The 27,775-nt window shown below is 33.8% G+C and overlaps 1 protein-coding gene across 1 annotated transcript in view; it reads right to left on the reverse strand.

Moving 5' to 3' along the window:
• Window positions 1-27,775, reverse strand: part of LOC114339742 (nose resistant to fluoxetine protein 6-like) — a 148,876-nt gene that overhangs the window by 15,091 nt on the left and 106,010 nt on the right. The window contains exon 9 of the mRNA XM_050649023.1: window positions 19,376-19,505. Coding sequence (XP_050504980.1) covers window positions 19,376-19,505 — 130 coding nt within the window. The remainder of the gene's footprint in view (window positions 1-19,375; window positions 19,506-27,775) is intronic.

The raw sequence follows: 27,775 nt of genomic DNA on the forward strand, positions 1-27,775 counted from the left end.
CAAGCTGCACCCACCCACACCGAAAAAAGCTCAAACTTCTTGATTTTTTTTGGTGATAAATTTAGTGCTATTTATGTGCTAATTAGGTGCTCTATTCCGAATTTTGTTGCTCAAACCGTTTACCAGGAAATCGCGTTCAAATTGGGGGGGTCAAGCTTAATGGCAAACTGCACCCACCCACACCGAAAAACTTCAAACTTATTGATTTTTTTGGTGATAAATTTAGTGCTATTTATATGCTAATTAGTTGATCTAATCCGAATTTTGTTGCTCAAACCGTTGACCAAGAAATCGCGTTGAAAATGGGGGGTGCAAGTTAATGGCAAGTTGCACCCACCCACACCGAAAAAAGCTCAAACTTCTTGTTTTTTTTTGGTGAAAAATTTAGAGCTATTTATGTGCTAATTAGTTGCTCTATTCCGAATTTTGTTGCTCAAACCGTTGACCAGGAAATCGCATTCAAAGTGGAGGGTCCAGCTTAATGGCAAGCTGCACCCGCTCACACCGAAAAAAGTTCAAACTTATTGATTTTTTTTGGTGATAAATTTAGTGCTATTTATATGCTAATTAGTTGCTACAATTCGAATTTTGTTGCTCAAACCGTTGACCAAGAAATCGCGTTGAAATTGGGGTGGTGCAAGTTATTGGCAAGTTGCACCCACCCACACCGAAAAAAGCTCAAACTTCTTGACTTTTTTGGTGAAAAATTTAGTGCTATTTATGTGCTAACTACTTGCTCTATTCCGAATTTTGTTGCTAAAACCGTTTACCAGGAAATCGCATTCAAATTGGGGGGTCCAGCTTAATGGAAAGCTGCACCCACTCACACCGAAAAAAGCTCAAACTTCTTGATTTTTTTGGTGAAAAATTTAGTGCTATTTATGTGCTAATTAGTTGCTCTAATTCGAATTTTGTTGCTCAAACCGTTGACCAAGAAATCGCATTGAAAGTGGGGGGGTGCAAGTTAATGGCAAGCTGCACCCACTCACACCGAAAAAAGCTCAAACTTCTTGATTTTTTTGGTGATAAGTTTAGTGCTATTTATGTGCTAATTAGTTGCTCTATTCCGAAATTTGTTGCTCAAACCATTTACCAGGAAATCGCGTTGAAAGTGGGGGGGTGCAGGTTAATGGCAAGCTGCACCCACCCACACCGAAAAAAGCTCAAACTTCTTGATTTTTTTTTAGTGATAAATTTAGTGCCATTTATGTGCTAATTAGTTGCTCTATTCCGAATTTTGTTGCTCAAACCGTTTACCAGGAAATCGCGTTGAAAGTGGGGGGGGTGCAGGTTAATGTAAAGCTGCACCCACCCACACCGAAAAAAGCTCAAACTTCTTGATTTTTTTTGGTGATAAATTTAGTGCTATTTATGAGCTAATTAGTTGCTCTATTCCGAAATTTGTTGCTCAAACCGTTTACCAGGAAATCGCGTTGAAAGTGGGGGGTGCAGGTTAATGGAAAGCTGCACCCACCCACACCGAAAAAAGCTCAAACTTCTTGATTTTTTTTGGTGATAAATTTAGTGCTATTTATGTGCTAATTAGATGCTCTATTCCGAAATTTGTTGCTCAAACCGTTGACCAAGAAATCGCGTTGAAATTGGGGTGGTGCAAGTTAATGGCAAGTTGCACCCACCCACACTGAAAAAAGCTCAAACTTCTTGACTTTTTTGGTGAAAAATTTAGTGCTATTTATGTGCTAATTACTTGCTCTATTCCGAATTTTGTTGCTCAAACCGTTTACCAGCAAATCGCATTCAAAGTGGGGGGTCCAGCTTAATGGCAAGCTGCACCCACTCACACCGAAAAAAGCTCAAACTTCTTGATTTCTTTGGTGAAAAATTTAGTGCTGTTTATGTGCTAATTAGTTGCTCTAATCCGAATTTTGTTGCTCAAACCGTTGACCAAGAAATCGCGTTGAAAGTGGGGGGGTGCAGGTTAATGGCAAACTGCACCCACCCACACCGAAAAAATTTCAATCTAATTGATTTTTTTTTGTGATAAATTTAGTGCTATTTAGGTGCTAATTAGTTTCTCTATTCCGAATTTTGTTGCTCAAACCGTTGACCAGGAAATCGCGTTGAAATTGGGGCGGGGCCAGCTTCTCATTAGACGCACAACGAAACACTTGTACACTAAAACAATGAGCAATAAAATCAGATAGCGGTATAGTTCGATGGCAAGTGGTCCCTAAATTATTTTAGTACCAAATAATATGTACGAGTAATTTATTTATTTAACATAGAACAGAGACACCTATAGCGCGGAACAAGGTCGGGTGGGATAAACTAATGCATTTGCAAGTTCTACGGTTAGCAACAAAATCGGATACCGATATATTTCGATAGTACGTATCATCAGGATCATAATCATCCAGCCCTTTTCGTTCACTGCTGGACATAGGTCTCCCTCATTTTTGTCGATTGTGCTCTATTTTGAGCACTTTGCATCCAATTTCTTGACATTTTCTTGAGCTCATCTGGACTGAAGCGTAGGTGGTCTTCCTCTACTTCTTTTGTCTAATCTCGCCCTGCCCTCAAGTAATCTCTTCGTCCACCCCCATCACTGATTCGGGCGACGTGTCCGGCCCAGTTCCATTTCAGGGTGGCATTTCGGGAAATTACATCGGTAACTTCTGTTCTTCACCTTAAGTCTTCATTTCTAACTCTGTCACGAAGCGATACACTCAGCATTGAGCTTTTCATTTTCCTCTGGGCTATTAGCAGCATTTTAGAAGTTGTAGCTGTCAATGTCAAAGTTTCGTCACCATAAGTCATCATAGGCAACACAAATTGGTCAAATGTTTTACGTTTTAGAGAAATTGGTATGTCGCTTTTAAAGATGTCTTTGAGTTTTTCATAGGCTGCCCATGGTAGGTTTATTCTTCTTCGTAGTTCGCATGTTTGGTTGTCTCTTGTGATCTTTATTTCTTGTCCAAGGTATATGTATTTTTCCACTAGCTCTACTTCGTTGTCTCCAATATTGATATTTCCGCTAGGTACTAGTTTTGTCATGAATTTTGTTTTGGAGATGTTTATTTTGAGACACCTACACTGGCATACACTAACTAAAGTTCATGTAGCATGGTACATATCTCCTTGAGGTTGTCAGAGAACAAAACTATGTCGTCTGCGAATTTCAAATTTGTTAATCTTCTACCGGCAATATTCAGGCCTCGCTCTTCCCAGTTAAGTTATTTACAAGAATATTCTAGTACGAGTAGTATAGTATAGTACTCTATAATTTTATACGAGGTATGTCAAAATATATGAATTTGGCTCAAGAGTAAAATACCTTTATTTTTCACAATATCGAAAATTGTTTTTATGAAAAGTTATTAAGAATTAAAAACCATGTTTTAGTTTGTAATTACATCCTTCTAATTGAAATATTTTGAACTATAAAGGTACTTTACATTTGATCTAAATTTATCTTTTTTGACATACCTCGTATAAAATTGATATAAGATTGTTGTATTTTAGGTTTTAGAGTGTTTTAGACCATGCAGAACTTTTTATTACTAATCACTTTTTTCGTAAAATTAATAATAAAAGAGTTATTAGAATTAAAATTACTGAAAATAATGTTATAGGTTTCAGACCATGCAGAGCTTTTTATGAAGAATAACTTTTTTTCGTAAAATTAATAATAAAAAGGTTTTCCATATGGATACAACTTACAGGGACATACTCTATATTATTGTACGGACTATAATAAACTTTACTTAATTTTTTTTTGTTTTAGCACCTAATCTTTACAACCCAATAGGTCCCCATAACCCCCGAGTAACTGCAAATTTAGCATACTTTTCTCCCCTACTATAATGCACACTACAGTAAGCATAAATGGTATAAGCCATATCCATGGTTATGGCGGTTTCTGTGAACTAATTTCTACAGGTATTTCACTATTAAAACGCTTTGAAACAGTGTATGTTGTTTGGATATCAACATTTTGGTGTAGTTGATTCTTTATATATACCTATATAAATCGTATTTACCTATTATCTATTCTCTGCCCCATAACAACACAGCTTTATTGTTTTCAAGGTATCTCTCATTGTCAATTCCGTTGGCTGTGTGTGAGTTATTGTATAATGTATATTGAAGAATGCCGAATTGCAATTTTTGTAATCGCTTTATCTTTGAATATTTGAAACAGTATGTATTGTTCGGGTATATTATGTATGTTCGTATAATCTGTTCTTTATCTATAATTGTATTTATGTATATCTACATTTCTCCAAGAAATTAACGTATCACCTTAAAAATTGGTCATTTTTTATGTCTCATATTTCCTAAACCTGTTTTCCGATTTAAGTGATTTTTTTAAATGTTATAGTCATATTTTTGAACATTATCGTTTAATAATAGGTGCGTTCGCGGGAGCCTGTCGACGACTAGTCGGCGACAAATTAGCAGCAAAACGCATGCGCACTTTAAAATGATATAATTAATATCGTTAATAGATAAATATACAAGGTATATTTTAATATTATAATTTAATAATTAGTTATTAATATTAATTAAAAGTAAATATACCTTGTTTATTTATCTATTAACGATATTATTTATATTAAATGAGGTTAGAAATTGTCGGCGACAATTTGTCAACTGTACCCGCGAACGCACCTAATATTGTTGCTAGACAGGTAAATAGAGGACCGGAGTGTGACGCCACAGCCAACTGCGGCTATATTCAGTGTTATGATGATCACTTGCAAACAAAGATTGTAAACACGTTGAAAAGTAAGGTTTTACCGAATCTCAAGACTTTTTAATTAGTATTATTTTGGTACCGTGCAGGTATTTTACTTGACGAGATGTTATCAAAATAAAAATCACAAAATTTGGAAAATCCGAAAGTCAACAACAATGCGCATCCAAATCTCAAATACAAAGTGAATCTGGTCGGACTGTAAGATACCTCACCGAAGAATGAAACTTCAGCCGCGTCAACACCACCTTTAAGACTAATATTCAATTGTTTTATTTTTAAAACATTCACAAGCCACAAAGATTTTGTATTTTTTTTAGAAATTTATAATTCACACTCGTATTCGTATCTTACATCAACATGATGGTTACTTGGTGAAAGTTTGTATGTTTATTACAAAATGTGGAAGTATGTATATAGTCCATATGGTGAGACCGCTCCATATAGTCCATATGGTGAGTCTGAAAACATTTCTGATTCGGTTTCTTTGTGGATTCCTATTAAAAAATGTCCCCTTTAAACAAATCTGAAGGGTACCGATTATCAGAAACAAATATTACAATCAAACGGCAGAAATCAAAATAGAAGACCAGTTAACTGATAAAATTGCAATAGAACGAGGAGTACGACAGGGCTGTATTTTATCTCCACTACTATTCAATATTTACTCTGAATGGATATTTAAAGAAGCTTTAGACGGTTGTGCGAAGGGAGTATTAATAAATGGTGAATGATTGAATAACATTAGATATGCAGATGACACCATAGTTTTCGCCGTTAATCTGAATGATTTACAGATATTAACAAATCGTATAACAGAAGTCAGCAACAGAAGAAGACCAAATTTATGACAATTAGTAAAAAACCAATATTAAACGCTCAACTTACAGTCAACCAACAGAATATCGAAAGAGTTGAGCAATATACATATCTGGGTACGAATTTAAATAGCCAATGGGACCACTCGACAGAAATTAAACAGCGAATAATAAAAGCGAAAGCAGCATACGTTAGAATGAGACCAATTTTCAACAGTCGAGACATATCATTAAAAACAAAATACCGTCTGTTGAAAAGCTACATATTCACAGTTCTGCTCTACGGAATGGAAGCGTGGACACTAACTGTTGCATCTATGAATCGGCTCGAAGCTTTCGAAATGTGGTGTTATAGGCGCATCTTACGTATATCCTGGGTTGAACGAATTAATAATGTAAAAGTGCTGCGTATAGATTGGGGAAAGACTGTGAAATTCTCATAACCATCAAAACAAAAAAATTAGAATATCTAGGACATGTAATGAGAAATCAAGAACGTTACGGCGTTCTCCAACTGATTCTCCAAGGGAAGGTAAATGGTAAAAGAGGGCCGGGAAGAAGACGCATTTCCTGGCTTCAAAATTTACGAAAGTGGTATAACACCACTACCACTGAACTGTTCCGCGTTGCGGTAAACAAAATCAAGATAGCCATGATGATCGCCAACATCCGAAACGGATAGGCACTTTAAGAAGAAGAAGAAGGATATATGGCGGAATTTTTGGGCAGAAATTGTTTAAACAATTTTTTTAAACAAATACAAAAGACCACCTTTTTTGCCCTGGAACATATATTTCTAGATTGTAAACTAGCCCTAAGAAAAGATAAGAATAAAAAATCTCCAGGCGAAGATTGAGTAATTACTGATGCAATAAACATCGGAGGCACTTGTCTTCTTAAGAAAATAAAAGACCTTTTTAACATGTGCCTTTTAGATAGCAATATACCCGACAAATGGCATAATGCTCAAGTAATTCTATTGTACAAAAAAGGAGATCCCCATGAATTAGAAAATTACAGACCTATAAGTCTTCTTAGTCACTTATACAAACTCCTTACAAGAATAGTAACGAATCGTCTTGAGAAAAAACTTGATTTCTACCAGCCAATTTGGAACAAATGATCACCCACAGCGCATTAAAACGGTAATAGAAAAGACTATCGAATACAATCGACCACTCGTTTTGGCTTTTGTAGATTTCCATAAAGCCTTTGACACGGTAGAATGTGACAAAATTCTGGAAGTACTACAAGCATGCCGCATTGACTACCGATACACAAGGTTAATTTACAATACATACAAGAACGCAACTATGCCGGTGAAACTACATAAAAACACGGACCATGTCCCAATCGGCAGAGGAGTCCGACAGGACGATAACTTATCGCCTAAACTCTTTACCGCAGTACTAGAATATGCTTGTAAATAACTTAACTGGGAAGAGCGAGGCCTGAATATTGACGGTAGAAGATTAACAAATTTGAAATTCGCAGACGACATAGTTTTGTTCTCTGACAACCTCAAGAAGATATGTACCATGCTACATGAACTTTAGTTAGTGTACGCCAGTGTAGGTGTCTCAAAATAAACATCTCCAAAACAAAATTCATGACAAACCTAGTACCTAGCGGAAATATCAATATTGGAGAAAACGAAGTAGAGCTAGTGGAAAAATACATATACCATGGACACGAAATAAAGATCACAGGAGACAAACAAATATGCAAACTACGAAGAAGAATAAACCTACCATAGGTAGCCTATGGAAAACTCAAAGACCTATTTAAAAGCGACATACCAATTTCTCTAAAACGTAAAACATTTGACCAATTTGTGTTGCCTATGATGACTTATGGTGCCGAAACTTTGACATTGACAGCCACAGCTTCTCAAATGCTGCAAATAGCCCAGAGGAAAATGGAAAGGTCAATGCTGAGTATGTCGCTTCGTGACCGAGTTAGAAATGAAGACTTAAGGCGAAGAACAGGAGTTACCGATGTAATTTCCCGAATTGCCACCCTGAAATGGAACTTGGCCGGACACGTCGCCCGAATCAGTGATGGGGGGTGGACGAAGAGTGCAGGCCGAGATTAGACAAAAGAAGTAGAGGAAGACCATCTACTCGTTGGCCTGATGAGCTCAAGAAAATGTCAAAAAATTGAATGCAAAGTGCCCAAAATAGAGCACAATGGACAAAAATGAGGGAGGCCTATGTTCAGCGGTGAACGAAAAGGGCTGTATGATGATGATAATGATACGTACTATCGAAATATATCGGTATCCGATTTTGTTGCTAACAGTAGAACTTGCAAATGCATTAGTTAATTCCACCCGACCTGGCTCCGCACTATACATATGTGTCTCTGTTCTATGTTAAATAAATAAGTTACTCGTACATATTATTTGGTACTAAAATAATTTAGGGAGCACGTACCATCAAATTATACTTCTATCTGATTTTATTTCTCATTGTTTTAGTGAACATACAAGTGTTTCGTTGTGCGTCTAGAAGCTGGCACCGCCCCACTTTGAACGCGATTTCCTGGTCAACTGTTTGAGCAACAAAATTTAGATTAGAGCAACTAATTAGCACATAAATAGCACTAAATTTTTCACCAAAAAAATCAAGAAGTTTGAGCTTGTTTCGGTGTGGGTGGATGCAGGCTTGCCATTAACTTGCTCCCCCCCATTTTCAACGCGATTTCCTAGTCAACGGTTCGAGCAACAAAATTCGGAATAGAGCAATTAATTAGCACATAAATAGCACTAAATTTTTTAATAAAAAAATCAGTTTGAGCTTTTTTCGGTGTGGGTGGGTTCAGGCTTGCCATTTACCTGCACCCCCATTTTCAACGCGATTTCCTGGTCAACAGTTTGAGCAACAAAATTCGGAATAGAGCAACTAATTAGCACATAAATAGCACTAAATTTTTCACCAAAAAAATCAAGAAATTTGAGCTTTTTTCGGTGTGAGTGGGTGCAGCTTGCCATTAAGCTGGACCCCCCAATTTGAACGCGATTTCCTGGTCAACGGTTTGAGCAACAAAATTCGGAATAGAGCAACTAATTAGCACATAAATAGCACTAAATTTATCACCAAAAAAATCAAGAAGTTTGAGCTTTTTTCGTTGTGGGTGGGTGCAGCTTGCCATTAACCTGCACCCCCCCACTTTCAACGCGATTTCCTGGTAAACGGTTTGAGCAACAAAATTCGGAATAGAGCAACTAATTAGCACATAAGTAGCACTAAATTTATCACCAAAAAAAATCAAGAAGTTTGAGCTTTTTTCGGTGTGGGTGGGTGCAGCTTTCCATTAACCTGCACCCCCCCACTTTCAACGCGATTTCCTGGTAAACGGTTTGAGCAACAAATTTCGGAATAGAGCAACTAATTAGCACATAAATAGCACTAAATTTATCACCAAAAAAATCAAGAAGTTTGAGCTTTTTTCTGGTGTGGGTGGGTGCAGCTTTATATTAACCTGCACCCCCCCACTTTCAACGCGATTTCCTGGTAAACGGTTTGAGCAACAAAATTCGGAATAGAGCAACTAATTAGCACATAAATAGCACCAAATTTTTTGCCTAGTCCGAACTTTATTCGCGATGGTGGGGGGTGCAGCTTAATATGGGTCATATCACCAGCAGAAAAGTTTGGCTCGTTTTTAGGGAAAATTACATCAGCCGACAGGATTACCGCATTGCAAAGGAAATTACCCAGAAGTGCGATGTATGTCAAAAATATAAGAGTCGGAATTTCAAAAACGAAAATGTTGCCAAAAATATTGAAGCCCGAAACAAACTAGACATTGTAGCAATAGATATGTTAAGCGATCTAATTATGACCACTAAAAGGAACAAACATATTCTGGTAATGGTGGATGTGTTTTCAAAATACGTAAAATTATATAGTTGCCGCACCACAAAGGGGGAAGAAATATTAAGAAAAATCGACAATTTTATAGCCATAGTAGGAACACCAAAAAAGATTCTACTGGACAATGCAACGTATTTCCGAAATGATCGTTTCAAGGGACAACTTCGAGAACGAGGAATAGAGACAAATTTTGTCAGCATCAGGCATCCACAGAGTAATCCGTCGGAACGATTCATACAGGAAGTGACGAAATTTCTTCGCATTGCAACAGATGGTCAACATCGCCACTGGGACAGGAAAATGGCGGAAATAGAAAGGTATCTAAATACAATTCCGAGCACAGTAACAAAAGAGACCCCAGAATACATCATGAAGGGTGTACTGCCGATAAGGCCATGGGAAGACCAAGAGCCAAAAGAATATCCACAGGTGATTGAAACCGTACAGAGAAGGTTACGGCGAAGCAACGAAAAATATATCCAAAGACAGGAACAAAATAGAAAAAGAAGACCAGTGACTTTCCAAAAGGGTGAAAAAGTACTCGTGAGGGCATTACGAGTATCAAATCTTCCTGGGGGCATTTGCGCAAAGTTGATGCCTGTTTTCGAAGGCCCGTACATCGTGAATAATGAAAATGGGATAAATAGTTATGAGTTGAGGCACAGGAACTCGGAAAAGATCCGAGGAATTTATAATATTCACGATGTATACAAATATCACGAATAAAAGACAGAATTACATGAAGTAGATAGTAAGTTAGGATATAAGACGTAGATTAAAGTAAGGAAATATACAGGGAGTTGGTTTTGCCTCGAGAAAATTTATTTAAAAATGCAGATAAATTTTATCGAATACAAGGCGGGGATTTGTTATATTTCTATTTGATATGAAAATTAAAATTTGATAATTATAGACAAAATTCAATTTAATATAAAATATTTTCAATTTTCTCAACCACGGGCATATAAATTTAGAACAACCTGTATACAACAAATTGTTATATTTAATTTTAAGAAGTGATTAAATAAGACTCAAGTGAAATCGATAATAGGCCATTATCGTTGTTCGCGGAAGGATCGATCATTAGCCGATGCTAAATAAGACTAAGTGGAAATAGAGAATAGGTCATTAAAATTTGTATATAGTAGAAAGTAATTTTATAATGGGAATTAACTATTTTCTTTGAAATCCATTAAGCATATTTAGAAAGTTTAAAAATTGGTTTTGAGGAATACTGCGAATGAGAGTTGGTGGTGGAAGTTTGATTTGTGAATCTGGAAGGGATATTTAGAAAGTAGGGGAATGAATGACAAATAGAGATCAGAATGTTTTGAGCTGTCGAGGAGTGAAGTCGAGTAGTAGACGGTAGTGTACGGAGAGTGAGAAAGCCGGTAGTTCCGTGAGGTTGGAGTATCTATCGTGGAACGAGAAGTAAGCCAGGTCGAGAGTAAAAGAACCTCCTTGAGCCAAGAGTGTCCCGGTAGCTGATAGCAGTTTCGAGAAAGGTAGAACACAGCATCACGAAAGACGCAGGAACGAGAGCTATTCGAGCTAGTTTTTCAAAGGAGAACATTACTGGAAGCCAGGACGAGGTTTGATCGCAGCCAAGGATAGCAGGAAACGGGTCTTGTGTGAGGACATTTTCAGTTCACCAGGAAAAGGTCAGTCTCATTTGTTTGGACATGAATGTATGGGTTTTTCGTATTAAATTCCACATAAAAAATTGAATAACATAATCAATAATATCAGAAAAGCTTCATCAAACTTAAATAGAGTTGTTCCTAATAACTCCTAATAGTTAAATGTTAATAAAAACTTTCAATTGAAAACCAAAAGGAAATAAGATTCCCATTTGTAAATGTTATGTTTAAGAATAATAAGAAATAGCAAATATTAAGCATTGATTGCCTTTTAAATAAAATAAAAAATATTTTGATTATAATTGTAACCCATATGTGTATTTTTTTTACTCTTTTCTTTTCTATCCCGATTAGGAACCATTAAGAAATATTTAGAAGCCACGAAAGTAAGTAATTAATTTATAATTCGCCCTGAGATTGAAAACATATTGATATGTGATCTGGTTAATTAATTAGATTAGTATTAATACATTGATTAAATTAAGTGACATATAAGAATATTATCTCATATCAAAAATCAAGATCACATCAGTACATAACAATTTAATAAAACAATAAAGTATTTAAAAAACACATTGAAACTATTGTTTTGAAGTCAAAAGCACAAAAAAATTTCAATGTAAAACGAATGATGTTTAAAATGTTTTTATTTATTTTTTTGATTTATTTTAGTAGTCAATGTTATAACCTCTATTCCATATGCAAGCTTCAGTTTGCGTGGGCACGCTCCTAATCAAAATATCAATATTTTGTTGTTGTAGGTTGCTTCATTCTTCAAGGGCAGCTTTTACTGGCCGTACAGTGTTTTGTGGATTATCCTGGCGATCTCTAATAATTGTTCTTTTAACCTTTAGCTAACCGCGCATCAAGTTATAACATAACTACACGCGTGGCGTACTTTGTACGCCACAAGAAGATACACTTAAAAACAGCGGATTTGTTTAATTTTGTTTGAAAAAATACACTTAGTTGTTTGTTATAAACCTTATTCGGTATCAGTGAATACTTGGAGTTCTTTTTCAGTAAGCCAATTGGGATTTATAACTGGAATCATGGAATAACTGGATTCCATGATAAATAAAATTACTAATAAAAATTTTTTTTAAATGTGATTTTTTACAGGAGAAAATATTGTTTACAAAGAAAAATATATTTTTTGCCATAATGACTAAAAAACAATTAAAATATGTACTTATATTACGACTTATAGTAATATAATCCTGGGGTATATTGTCCACCACCGGAAACAACAAATAATAAAATGTAAATTACGATCTTTCCAGAACGCCGATTATAACGAAACTGAAACCAAATTGTAAAGCACATTCCAGTGATAGGTTAGAAAAATAAGCAAAGTCAAAAATTAAATTTTTAAATATATTTCCAGTAGAATTCTTATATCTGGCGTACAAAGTACGCCAGCGCGTGTAGTTAAAAGTTAAGCATATTCTACAAAAATACTCTATAGGGTTAAGCTTGGTTGAGCAAGCAGGCCACTCCAAACAAGGGATACGTTCTGCTACAATGACGTCTCTAGTCACTTTAATGGTATGTGGAGGTCCATATGTGTCATAAATGAGAATAAAATTTTCACCTGTTGCACCTCTCCAGAACCTAACTACAGATTATCAACGTACCTGTGAGCAGTCAAAGTTGATTGCATGAAAACTAAAGGAGCTTTTTATGGATTAGAATTCCTCTCCAGAACATTACCCTTCCCCTCTTATATTATTTGTGAAAAGATCTGACAGCTTTCATTCTTGCCTGTTTTCCTCGACCTTTAAGTACACAATTTCGTGAGTCATCTGATTTTACACAAATCCTGACTTTCTCGGAAAATAGCACATGTTGTCAATTTCCAATGTTCCAGTTTTGGTGGTGAAGACATCAATTTAGGCGATCAATCTTGTGCAGCCTGGATAACTCAGGAACCCATAACTGTCTCCTGCTGTATAATTCTTGGCACTAGCTCTTCTTCTTATCGTTTCAACTGAAAAATTTACACCTGTAGCTTCCAAAAACTGCCTTTGGAGCTGCAATTGAGAAATGGTTAGGTATCTTCCAGCTGACTGGACAATTAAACGATCGTGCTGAGCCATTATTACTTTTTGGCGACTTTCTCTTGCTTTATTTTTGAGCTTTACTAGGTAATGTTACCTAGCATAGGTTTTGGACAGAAGGTCTTGTTTTACGCCTAGCTCTGCAGCAATGCCTCTGTGAGAACATTGCTTGCTCCACAAGACCAATAATATTTCCCCGTTGTAAGTTCTATAAACCCACATGAGTCATATAATTTGCAACTCAAGCAAATAACCTATACCGTACGGAGCTGTACTATCTGATTATCTTATCAATTTATTTATTTTCAATAAAAACCTTTATTCTTCGCAAAAATAGCAAGTTTTTTCAAAAATATTGCTTTGAAATACATAATCGAAAACTTCTTATGCCCGTCGGTGGCGAGGTGTACAAACTCTCGTAAATATTTTCTACAAATTTACGCCACTTTTTCGGTCTCTAACAAGTTCCTTAGCCTTACTCAATATCTTTCCTTTTTCTTTAAGAATCTCGCTTACGCTATTGTTCCATGTTTTTCTTGGTCATCCTCTACGGTTTTTCTATTTTTCTCGCTCCCTATAATATCTTCTTCGCCTGTCTAGTTTCGTTCATTCTGATCATATATCCCCACTACTTCAGTTTCTTCTCTTCTGCATTGGTGATTTCATTCCTAGGTTTTGTCTAATGTCTTCGTTTCTTCTTCTGCCTGTTCTTCTAACACCCAGTACTTTCCTCAAGTATGTATTTGATTTCACTTGCTTTCAGTCGCTGTAACTGTTTTTGTCGAGTACCTACTTAGTTTTCTGACCCGCAGGTTAATACAGTTTGGTATATCATTTAGAATACGATCATTTTTGTGTTTGGCACAATTTATTTTCTGTTCAAGAAGTTTTTGTATAGTGCATGATACATTCTAGTTGCTGAATTTATTCTGGCACCAATATCGTCTTCTTGTGTCCCTTTAAAATTCAAACTTATCCCTAAATACTTGTATAATAATTATATCTGTTCGATTCTATGTCCTTCAATGTTAAAGTTTATTTTTGTTCTGTTTTTTGTTACTACCATCACTTTAGTTTTCTCGGTGTTTACATATAGGTTTTTTATTTTTCGGTCCAAATTGTCATGTTCTTTTAAAGGTCTTTTTCTGTTTTAGCTATAAACACTATATAATCTGCAAATACGCATGCTTCTACATTGACTACTTTCATGTTTCTGTACCCTGCAATATATTATTTTGTTTTTGGTCAGCAAGAATTTATTACTTCGGCCATTATGCTTATATGCAATGACGGGGTTAACATACCACCCTGTCTGACTCCATCGTTATTTTGTCTGACTCTATCGTTTATAGAGTGCTAGACAAAAGTCCGTTGGCCTCCTCGTATCTTTTGAACTGTTATGCTTATAATGGTGAAATTTAGAAGGAGGAAATAAACGGACGTAGGCTTGTTAAATTCTCAACAACTAGTCATAACAGGTGACGTAATAGTGACAGATGACGTTACAGCGCCACTGTGACCGATAATTTTAAGTGAGACCTTATGGCAAGTGATACCTCGTTTGAAAGGTACTCAAGATACCTATGTAGTTATGCTAATTTTTTGTGTTTAAGTTGATGTTGATTATGGTGAATAAATAAAATAAATAAAACATTGTAGTTTCGCATTTAATTAATAAAAATTCAAATGTTCGCCTATGATTTTTTGTCAAAGAATTGACGTTTTTCAGTTCCCTAGTAGTTTTTACGTCACAGTCAACCTTCTTGACAAACAACCATATAGACCGGGCAGTATCGTCGTCCCCGCTAGCGAAATTATTCCGATTCGATTTTTTTGCACAAACTTACTCAAAAAGAAGTCCTTATTACATATCCACAGGGTGCCGGGCGGTGCCGTGGTCGAAAAATTATTTAAACATTTTTTTTTTAAACAGATTCACAAAAATGATTTTTTCATTTTAAACATTTTTTTTAGATAATTTGGGACATTCTGAGCAAAGAAGGTCTCTTGTCATTTTTTTCTAAAATTGATTGTTGTCGAGTTATATGTGATTAAAAATGTGAAAAATGCGAAAATGGCCATTTTCAAGGCTTAATAACTCGATTAAAAGAATTATTATAAAATTCAAGTGACCAAATCAAGTTTTAAGTTTCTTCTTTAAGGCCCAAAAGAAATTTTTGTAATTATTTTATCACAAAGCTGTTACTTTTATTTTTTATTAACAATTAGCGCTATAGTCCAAGAGGTATCATTGCCCTCGTTAGTGAAATTATTCCGATTCGATTTTTTGCACAAACTTACTCAAAAAGAGGTCCTTATAACATATTTACAGGGTGCCGGGCTGTGCCGTGGTCGAAAAATTGTTTAAACAATTTTCTTAAACAAATTAACAAAAATAATTTTTTCACTTCGAACAAATTTTAGATAATTTGGGACATTCTGAGCAAAAAAGGTCTCTTGTGATTTTTTTCTAAAATTGATTGTTGCCGAGTTATACGCCATTTAAAATTTGAAAAATGCGAAAATGGCCATATAACTCGACAACAATCAATTTTAGAGAAATTCACAAGAGACCTTTTTTGCTCAGAATAACCCAAATTATCAAATAAATCGTTCGCAATGAAAAAAATTTTTGTGAATTTTTTTAAAAGAAAACTGTTTAAACAAGTTTTCGACCACAGCACCGCTTGGCACCCGGTGGATATAAGGACCTCTTTTTGAGTAAATTTGAGCAAAAAAATCGAATCTAAATAGTATCGCTAACGGGGAGACGATACAGTTGAACTATAGCGCTAATTAATAATTAAAAATGGCAGCTTTGTAATAAAATAATAAAAAAATCTCTTTAGGACCTTCAAGAAGGGCTTTGAAACTTGATTTGACCACTTTGCGAATTTCATAATAATAATTTTTAATCGAGTTATTAAGCCTTGAAAAGGGCCATTTTGCATTTTTCAAATTTTAAATCGCATATAACTCGACAACAATCATTTTTACAAAAAAAATGACAAGAGATCTTTTTTGCTCAAAATGACCAAAATTATCTAAAACATATTGGTCAAAATGAAAAAATTATTTTTGTGAATTTGTTTACAAAAAATTGTTTAAACAATTTTTCGATCATGGCACCGCCCGTCACCCAAAGGATATGTAGAATGACCTCTTTTTGAGTAAGTTTGTGCAAAAAAATCGAATCGGAATAATTTCGCTAGCTGGGGCGACGATACTGCCCGGTCTAATAGGCGGAAGTTTGAATTTTTATTAACTAAATGCGAAACTAAAATTTTATATTAATTTCATTTATTCATAAAAAGGAGCTTAAACTGAAACAAAATTAGTATGATTGAATAGGTATTTTCAATACCGACCTTTTAAAGGAGGTATTATTTGCCATAATGTCCCATTTAAAATTATCTGTCACAATGGCGCTGCAAAGTGATTTGTCACTATTTTGTTACCTGTTATGACTAGTTAAGAAGCCTGTCCGTTTATTTTCTCTCCCCAAATTTTATTAATACAGTCGAACCCGCTTAATAGAATAGATTTCGTGCCAAGCAAAACTATTCCTATAACCGGGATAGTCTAATAACCGATCATTGATGGCTAGTAGAAACGAATCGGGACCGCAAATTTCTATTCGTTAAAGCTGGATATTCCTATAACCGGTATTCTAATAAGCGAGTTCGACTGTATAAGTATGAGCGTTCAGAAGATACGAGGGGGGGGGGACGGACTTTTGACTAACACTGTAATCAAAGGTGCCTCCTATAATTCCTAACATGACTCTAGTAATTAAGATAATTCGTTTTATTTTGTTAACATTACTCCCGCTTCCATCAAGCGCGAAAACTGGTATTGTATGATAATATAGTTTCTCATTGCAAAATTTTATTTACAAAAGATACCTTCAACGTATGTCATTCAAAATTGGTTACCTGTCTATAATTTTGTAAATTGTTTTAGTTTATTGATTTTTAGTCCAGTCGGGTTAGACGAATAACATGCCTAACCTTGCATTAGGAGCTGCCCCAAATTTTATTTTTTTAATCTTTAGGGGGGGGTCAATAGTAGTGTACATTTAAAATCTCGACTGAATTCTGCCATTGCGTTAGCCGCCATCTTGATTTTAAACGAGAACCTTTTTGCTCACTATCTCCGCCATTTTCAACTTTTCGACAAAAAGTATAACAAGCAAAATTTTTGAAAATGTTATTTTATATCATTTCTATTTTTATAATTTTTTCATGCCATCGATATTTTCCGAGTTATAGCGGAAAATAGTGACAGTTATATATAAATAGAGCATAATTATTGAATTATCTCGTTTATTGTTAGTTTTACGACAAAAATGTTGCTATACAAAAATAGAGAGAATTGAATTCTACACAATTTTAGTGTCTTTCATTTTTTTGCTAAAGTTAATATTTAAGTTAAGACCCGATTGATTTTGTAGCAATTGTTTTTGTTTAATATCTACGCCATTTTCAACTTGAATTGTTTCAAATATGATTTCCTACAATTTCTTTTTAACAATTTTTTTCATGCGGTTGATATTTTCCGAGTTAAGTGGGAAAATAGTAAAAAGTGGTGGGGGGAGCATAATTACTGGATTGAATCTTTTTTTCGAGCTGCCCCAAATTTTATAATTCTATCCTTTAGGGGAGATCAATAGTAGTGTAAATTTAAAATCTCGACTGAATTCACCGGTTGAATTAGCCGCCATATTGATTTTAAAGGAGAACCGTTGTTGCTTCATATCTCCGCCATTTTCAACTTTTCGACAAAAACGGTAGGAACCAAAATTGTTGGAAACGAAATCTCCTACAATTTCTTTTCCACAATTTTTTTATGCGATCAATATTCTCCGAGTTAAGGAGGAAAATAGTGGAAGCGGAGGGGAAGCATGAGTATTGAATTGTCTCATTTATTATTATCTTTACGACATATAATTGTACATAAACAAAAATAAAGAGAATTATATTTTATACAATTTTTGAAACTTCCAATGAAACACGAACCAAACTAAGTACATAAAAACATAAATAATAACTTATATGCATTAAGTTCACTTAGTTTCATTAACTAGCTGGTTTTATTGGTTGAATGTGTCTGTCGATAATTAAGTTTCATGTCAGCTAACATATTTTACTATTTCATCAATTTTTTTTTAATTTTGGACCCCTTTAGGGCGAATTTTCCCATTCCCCCCTCTTAGACCTGCCACTGGTTCTCTCGAGAAATTGTAGTAAATCGTAATTGCAACAATTTCAGTCCTTACACTTTTTGTCGAAAAGTTGAAAATGGGGAAGATATTGGACAAAAACCATTGCTTTAAAATCAATCGGGTCTTACGCTCGCGCCTTTACCGAATACGTACTACCTTAAATATTGATTTTATCAAAAAAAAATGAAAGAAGTCAAAACTTTACAAAATTTAATTCTATTCATTTTTGTATAGAATAAAATTTGTTGTAAAAGTAATAATAAACGAGATAATTCAAGAAATCAATAATTATGCTTTAACGGTCACTGTTTTTTCTCCATATCTCGGAAAATATGGACCACACAAAAAAAAATTATAAAAAACGAAATTATAGAAAATCGCATTTTGAACAATTTCAGTTTCCATATTCATTGTCGAAAAGTTGAAAATGGCGGAGATATTGAGCAAAACCGGTTCTCGTTTAAAATCAAGATGGCGGCTAACGCAACGGTCAAATTCAGTCGAGATTTTAAATTTATACTACTATTGACCCCCCCTAAAGATTAGAAAAATAAAATTTGGGGCAGCTTCTAATACAAGGTCAAATGGTATCCCGACTGGGCTATTTGTAATTCTACCATATTAGACCGGGAGATATTAGATAGAATTTCAGCTAAGCTAAGTTCACACCTATCAGTGGATATGTCGTGACGTCGCAGCTTTTGGTTGCTTCGGAATTAAATTCTAACCAATGACAAGCTGCGACGTCACGGCATACCCACCGATAGATGCGAACTTGAGTTTAGCTTCGGATGAACTGTAGATGTCAGGCAACTTCAACGTACTTTTTAAATCAATTGCGTGTACAGTAAAACCTATTCATCTGCAACCGCGAAGAGAAGACACGACATATGTTCGTTGATGCGGTACAATTAACCTTGTGGATCTCAATTAAATCTGTTTAGTATTACATATACGTTTGTTGAAACCTTTACAATCTTCGAAACTTGGTCATAGAACTACTGTTAATATGTAAAGCATAATATATCTATATCTTACCTTAGGTAATGGTTTTAGTATAAACCGTGGCCTGGTAAGAAAGTAGCCCAAAATCGTCCCCATAAGCCAAGGTGCAGCTCTAGATTCGGTACTCAGGTAAAAGTAAAACATAAGAAACATCATTGGTGTGCTAAAATGAAAAATTCACTTGGTATCTAAAAAATATCTAAAAGCTACAAAAATAAAAGTAAAATAACAAAAAAGACAAGTCGTATAATAATCAACCAAAGTTATTGATCAATTATGAAAATTAACATAAAAACTTTGCTGGATATAATTTAAAATAATAAAGAAATAATAACAATATAATAGTGCGGCAGATTCGTGCAAATATTATAAGAATTGTGCGTTTAACGATAGAAGCATATAATTTGAACCACATATACTACACATTATAAAGGTTCAAAATTAGATAGGAGGCCATCTTAGATTTTGACTTTTACAAAAATGGCGGGGATTCAAAATGGCGACTATACATATTATTATTATTATTATTATTATTATAAAACAAATAAGGGCAGAGGAGCGAGCTCCTATTATGCCCAAAAACAAAGAAAAATATCTTATACAACTAGTACAAATTAAGAATGAAGTTACAATTAAAAAACATCAAATAAAAAATACTGAAACAATAAACAATGCCTGCCTAAAACAATGCAGTCCTTTAAATCTCCTATAATGCTCAAAATAAAGAAAAATAGCGTTGTAAAACTAATAAAAATTATAAAGATTACAATTAAAAACATCAAATAAAATTCTGAAACAATAAATAATGCCGTCCTAAAATAACTTAGTCCTGCAAAGAAAATAAAGAGGAATCAAGTCGATTTTTAAAAATATTTACACTAGTTGCCGATATGGTGTCTTGATCTAAGTTATTCCAAATATTAAATATTCTGTTTGGTAAAAAGTTCATCCTGGATCTTGTTGTCGTTTGTTCCCTCTTTAATTTGTATCGATGGCCTCTTAATCGTTCGTCTTAATTTAGCGTAAATATCGTGTTAAGGTTTCCAAAATTATATTTTAAAATGCGGAAGGACATGATTAGGTCCCCTCGAAGACGTCGATGTTCAAATGTTGTTAGATGAGCCAATGAGAGTCTATCTTCATAATTGGGTCTTACGCGGCCAAATGCCAGTCTTGTGGCTTTACGTTGAACATTTTCCAGTAAGGCTTTATCGCGATTGAGATCTGGACTCCATACTGGTCCGGCAAACTCAAGAATTGGTCTGACGTATATAGAGTAAAGTTTACTCATCGAGGTTAAAGATATTCGTGTAAAACATTTATGGATTAAAAACAGTTTCGAGTTTGCGCGTTTACACACCGACACTATATGGTCAGACCAACTTAAGTTACTGTTAACTATTACTCCAAGATCTTTGTGGGAGGTTACTGACTCTATGGGATGTCCATTAATAAAGTACGGTAGTAATGGGTTATTATTGCCAATATGTAGTATGACGCTAATATGTAGCTAATAGCACGATAACTTTTGAACGAGACTTCAGATTTCAACCCAATTTGGTATATAGGTTCTTTTTTTGATGTTTAAGATCAATGTTCTGCACCGAAAGAATCAATTTACCAGAAGTTGTATTTTTCCTGGTTTTTATGTAAAAATATGTCGTTTTTTCTTCAATTATTTTACCCTGTGTGTATTAATTTTTCAAATAGTTAATACGGCCATTAAAAAAGCATAAAAATAGTTCTAGGAAATATTTTTAACTTTGTAGTTAGTTTAGTAACCATTTATTAAGTGCAAAACGAATCTTCACATGTACCCATATGCGGCAGGTTCGTGCAAATATTGTAAGAATTATTGTGCATTTTATGGTAGAAGCATATAATTTGGACAACATATACGACACAGATAGAGGTTCAAATTTAGATACGAGGCCATCTCAGGTTTTGTTCCTTTTACAAAAATGACGGGCATTAAAAATGGCGACTATACATATGTGACTAATAGCACGGTAACTTTTGAAAGAGATGTCAGATTTCAACCAAATTTGGTATATAGGTTCTTTTATTGATGAAGAATATCGAGACCTTGAACCGGAAGAATCGGTTTACCAGAATTTGTGTTTTTACTGTTTTTTTTATGTAAAAATATGTTGTTTTTTTCAATTCTTTCACCCTGTATATATCAATTTTTCAAAAAGGTGATACCGGCATTGAAAAGAGCGTAAAGATATTTTTGAGGAAATATTTTGAACTCTTTAATTATATTAATTACCATTTAATACATGCAAAAGCTATCTTCACATGTAGGAACCTATGTGCAGCAGATTAGTGCAAATAATAATATAAGAATTATTGTGCATTTAATGGTAGAAGCATATAATTTGGACCACATATACTGCACATACAAAGATTCAAATTTAGATATGAGCCCGTCTCAGATTTAGTTTTTTTACAAAAATGGCTGGCATTCAAAATGAATCTGCCGCCCATACGTACATGTAAATATAAGTTATGCATTTATTAAATGTTAATTAACACAACTGAAAAGTTAAAAATATTTCATAAAAAATTTATTTACACTTTTTTCAATGGCGTTATTACCTTTTTGAAAAATTTATACATACAGGGTGAAAGAATTGAAAAAGGAACAACATGTTATTATATAAAAATCAGTAAAAACACAAATTCTGGTAAACTGATTCTTTCGGTTCAAGACCTCGATATTACTCATCAAAAAAGAAGCTATATACCAAATTTGGTTAAAACCTGACGTTTCTTTCAAAAGTTATCGTGCTATTAGTCACATATGTATAGTCGCCATTTTGAATGCCCGCCATTTTTGTAAAAAGAATAAAAACTGAAATGGCCTCGTATCTAATTCTGAACCTTTATATGTGTAGTATATGTGGTCTAAGTTATATGCTTCTACCACTAAATGCACAATAATTCTTATAATATTTGCACGAATCTGCCGCATATAGGTACATGTTTTGCATTTATTAAATGGTAATTAACATAACTAAAAAGTTAAAAATATTTCCTAAAAAATACTTTTACGCTCTTTTCAATGGTGGCATTAACTCTTTGAAAAATTAATACATACTGGGTGAAAGAATTGAAAAAAAAACAGCATATTTTTACATAAAAACCAGGAAAAACACAACTTCTGGTAAACCGATTCTTCCGGTTCAAGACCTCGATCTTATACATAAAAAAAGAATACCAAATTTGGTATTCTTAGTACCAAAGTACCAAATTTGGTTGAAATCTGAAGTCTCGTTCAAAAGTTATTGTGCTATTAGTCACAATGTATAGTCGCCATTTTTAATCTCCGCCATTTTTGTAAAAAAGGCAAAATCTGAGATGGCCTCATATCTAAATTTGAACCTTTGTATGTGCAGTATATGTGGTCCAAATTATATACTTCTATCATTAAATGCACAATTGTTTCACATATCGGCTGCACTATTAAGGATGTATGATAGATAAAATTCTGGTAATATGATGGGTAATGAAAAATGAAAATAATTTAAAATGATAATGAGGTAGATTCTGGGTCAATTTTTCAGTTATCTGAGATGAGAAACCTTAGAATAGTTGAGCATTTAGGTATAGGAAATATGTCACGTAAAATAAACGGTATTTCTTAAGGACTTCAAATCGTAAAAAATATGGATACAGGTTGTTCCATTTGAAACAAGAAAGTTTATTATATTTCCAGAAAAACGGAAGATCTGGCAACAATGTAGATACCAGTATATTATCGGCCGCATCAAAAGATGCTTACTCACCAAAATTTATAAAAATCGTAGAAGCCGTTTATGAGATACATTGATGCAAATATCCACGAAGAAAATAAAATTCCTGTAGCTGGCTGTTAACCATAAATCACAAAAATATGAGACCCTTTGTAAAAAGGATATTTCAAATTCCCTAAACAAGGATACATTAAATCACATAACGTTTTTGGATTAAAACATCCATCATCAGTGTTACTAGAAGCCAAAAAATAGCAGCCAAAAAATAGCATGCCTGAGCCACCAAAATGTTTTGGGCAAAAACCCTTTTAATGTTGACAGTTATTGTGTTATATTACATACTAATAGAAATACTTAATGATGCTGAAAATATATCTGAATATCACCCAGGACAACACAGGACTCTTCAATGGACAATTTCAATTCGCCATTGAACTTCAATATGTGAGATTTTAATCCTCAAATTCCAACCACGTCGAAAGAGTTCTGTATTGCCCTGGGTAATATCCAGGTATATTTTCAACATCATGAAGTATTAATATGCATAGATAAATAATATAGTATTACCAGATAGATAGGCAACTCACTGTAAAAATTTGGTTCCTTACGCCATTTGCGTCCGATGTGATTTGTGTCCAAATCACCATTTGGCGGGAAATTCAAATGGAAAAGCATTAATTTTATCCATGTTGCGCCTCTTGCGGGCAATTTCGTTACTGATTAAAATATCTTATTATTTTACAAGAAATAATCTCACCTATATTATTAAAATAAAATACCAAAACTTACTAAGCTTGTTAAAGTATTTTATTATTTTTTATTTAGCTAATGCCTTGACAACTAATGGCCATTGGCATGGTAGGTACGGTAATTTTGAACAGTTAGGTACCTAGTGTCATGCGTAGTGTGTGTGTTGAGTAAGTGTCTTGTTACTTTGCAAAGTCGACGTCATTGTTTTTGCAAAGAGACGCTAATTGTATCCGAACGTCTGCGGTCCCTCCGGTCAGTACCGATCCCACAAGAACAGAAACTATATTCATTTATTAATTTATAATAAATGAAAAATTTCTGACCCTGGTGAGATTCGAACCCACAACCTTTCGGATTTTTTCGATCCAAAGGCTGGCGCTCTTACCACTGAGCCACGGAGGGGGTGGTATTTTATTTAAATAATATCTAAGTAATTCTCATAAATTATTCGCAATTCTCAAGTTACAAAATATATGTTATTTTTGCTGTCAAATTTAGTATGGGAAAGGGATATAAAAAAGTTAGACAGTTTTTCTAAATATAGGTACGTGACTTTATTTGTGGTTTCATATAAAACAGTTCTAAACTAATTTCTATTTACCTATGCATTTTTCTAACTTTTCTATGATTTGTACACAACAATAATAAACCATGTTTATTTTTTTTATTAACACAACACCAAAGTTCTTTCGTAACTAAAACTACACTTTATAAACGAAGGATAAGGAACCAACTTAAATTGAAATTACTAAGAATAAATCGTTAAAGACAATACAATAAAAACTGTAAACTAATAGAAAATTATTTGCACTAACTCTAACTGTCATTACTTTTGACAGAATTGACATTGCCGAATTAAGCCTCGTTTGATTATTTTATTTGTAACATTCAGGTATGGTGTTAACATAAATGATTGGTTAAAATCTTCGTGAGCGAGATAGGCTGCCATTTCTCTTTATTTAGCTAACCGGTGTGGATGTGGTGGGGGAAATTCCCCAATTGTTCCATATATGACTCCAGGCCATGATTAATATGTAGTAAAACACAACAACTGTCAACATTTAAAGGGTTTTTACCCAAAACCTTTTGGTGGTTCAGGCATGCTTTTTTTGGCGTTTAATAACACTGATGATGGATTTTTATCCTAAAACGTTTTGTGATTTAATGTAACCCTTGTTTAGGGAATTTTAAATATAACTTTTACAAAGGATCTCTATTTTTTTACAAAGTGTAGCGTTCCGCTACGTTTACGAGTAGCCACTCCCGACAACCGTAATAATTAACATCGAATAACAAAAAGTTACCTTACGATCGAGGTAGGAAAATGAAAACAGAATTAGTGCTAGCTAACCAACGACTTAAGAAGGTCAAATACAGACAAATATGTGTTGGAGAAAAAACGGCAGATGTCATACATAAAAGAATAGGAGATATTCAATAAATCTATTTTGGAATTGCAATTACAAAGCAAGCTAAATATATCTGTAAAGATATAATATACCTAAAATGAACGTCTGGTAAGTGATTTTATTTTAAAATTTCTTTTGGAAATTTAGGAAACACATATATCAAAATGAATGATTTTATACCTTAAAAAGTCAAATCTAGCAAAGCTACTTTTAGAAATATATTACTTAAGTAATAATGTAATTTCATTTTGGATAAATGACCTTCCCATTTATGTGGAAGAATATGTTCGGTTATCTTTTGAAACCGGTCTGTCTCACCTTGTATCCAGGAAAAAATTTCTAGATACCTAATGAGAACCTCTCTTTTTAGCCGTACCTAGAGAATTATAAAATAGAACCAAGCTTTTAATATCCCACAAAGACAACTTATATGGAAAATGCACTAAGAATAACATTCCTATTAATTATCTGGAACGTAATCTTCCCTAAGATGTGTATACTCATAGAGCCGCTTACCGTCTGATAAACCGGCACGTCCATAAGCCAACACTTGGAATTAGAGCTGAAGGAATTTCATCTAGATTGGAACAAAGATAAGTGTACTTAATTAATGTTCTCATTTATAGACCGAATTGTGTTCCGCAATATATTATATATTTATTCTACATTTGTTGTTAAGCATTAGATTATTTTTTAACTTCCCTTATCATATCTTTTACTATCGGTTGTGTCTACACAACAAATAATATTTTGTCAATTTTTCATCTAAATCTCAATGCATGTAAGGGAACATAAGTACTTATAGACCTAGAGCATTGGTCTCTATAGGGTTCATTACATAATAACTTAGGTATTGTGGTAGATAATATACAAGTATATTAATACGGTATTATGAAGAATATCATCTGGTTCTGTTGACTAGCACTCACTATTGTTTTTCTGTCTCTTTATTGTTTGTATCTGAAAGAAACGTAAACTCATAGAAATCATTTAATAGTCGGAAACTTTTACGTTATCTGCTTATATCTTGGCAACCAAAATTTTAACATTACTCATATTCATTATTTATATTATTAATTAAATTTTACTATTATATATTCATCTTGCAAGCCAATGTTTTACATTATTATACATTATTTATATTTTTAGCTAGAAATTTTACATTATATATATATACATTAGTTACCAAAATCTTACTTTACATATATCTAGGTATTTTTTTTACACAATAAAAATAAGGTATACCTATTGGGTTTGTATCATTTCACCTGCACCTGATATCTCTCAACTATATGTGTTCATATAATATTTTATTTCAGGATTAAGTTATTTGGATTGTTTATATCTTTCTCCTTATTTCTCTCTCTCTCTTTCTCTCTCTCTCTCTTTCCCCCTCTCTCTCTCTCTCTCTCTATATATCTCTCTCTCTCTATATATATATATATATATCTCTCTCTATATCTCTCTCTCTATATATCTCTCTCTCTATATCTCTCTCTCTCTCTCTTTTCTAGTCTCCCACACTGTTCTATCAACGAAGTAAAGGCTCTAAAAGGCATTTACTTCTGGCGCCCATCTTTGGTTTATTGATCATAGGTCAGTTCTTTTCTTTTAAGTATTTCATTACTTTTTAATTTTTCTGGTTTCTTCCTTTATCACTATCTCTTTCTCCCCTAAACAACAGCACGAAAATAAGCCGATCTCCACTTCCTGAGCTTTTACGTCTCATCCTCATCCTCATAATTAATTTGTTATCTTCATTCTAATTTTAACTTGTTAAGCCGTTTCTCACTACCCCTTTCTTTCATCAATCAAATTTTAGTACAAAAAAAAAATATAACCCTACTATAAGGGTTACAAAGTGGCGCCCAACGTGGGGCTGTTGTTTTTCATTTAGGTGGTGATTTAGTGTTAGTTACACTACATTCTCTTATTCAATTTGGTTATTGCGAATTATCACTTACAGTTTGTTTGTTGTTTTGGAATAAAAAAAAAAAGAAAAAGTTGATAGTAGCAGTGTATCATTTTGTTTTTTTTTTTGAGAGAGTATACAGGTGTAAGGGAAATTATTTTAGAATTGAGGATATAGCATGAATTGTTGGGTGGTATACGAACATAAGTTAAAAGGTAATATATAAATGTTTATTGAAGGTGACGTTAATATTTAATAAACTGAATTTTTACATTTTTATACGTTACATATTTTTTGGTATCTTATAATTATTATGATATCCTGTACTGGCACTTGTATCCACACAATTATATATTTTGGGTTATAGGTATATGTTTATTAGGTTCTGATTTCTATCTCAATTTTAGATTACTGTATGCGATTAAATTTGCGGGCTTTGTGCCAGTTGTAAAATTTTTTTATTGAGTTTATCTATCTAAACTTCATTGGGGTGTTTTGTCTTGATACTGAAAGTTTCTTTTTTAAAATGTCCACTTTTAAAGTTGATCATTTACTGGTAAAAGAGTTAGATTACGAGCTTAAAATCCGAAGTATTGATGTTACT

The sequence above is a fragment of the Diabrotica virgifera genome, chromosome 4 (assembly GCF_917563875.1).
Source record: "Diabrotica virgifera virgifera chromosome 4, PGI_DIABVI_V3a".
In the NCBI taxonomy this organism is placed as follows: Eukaryota; Metazoa; Arthropoda; class Insecta; order Coleoptera; family Chrysomelidae; genus Diabrotica; species Diabrotica virgifera.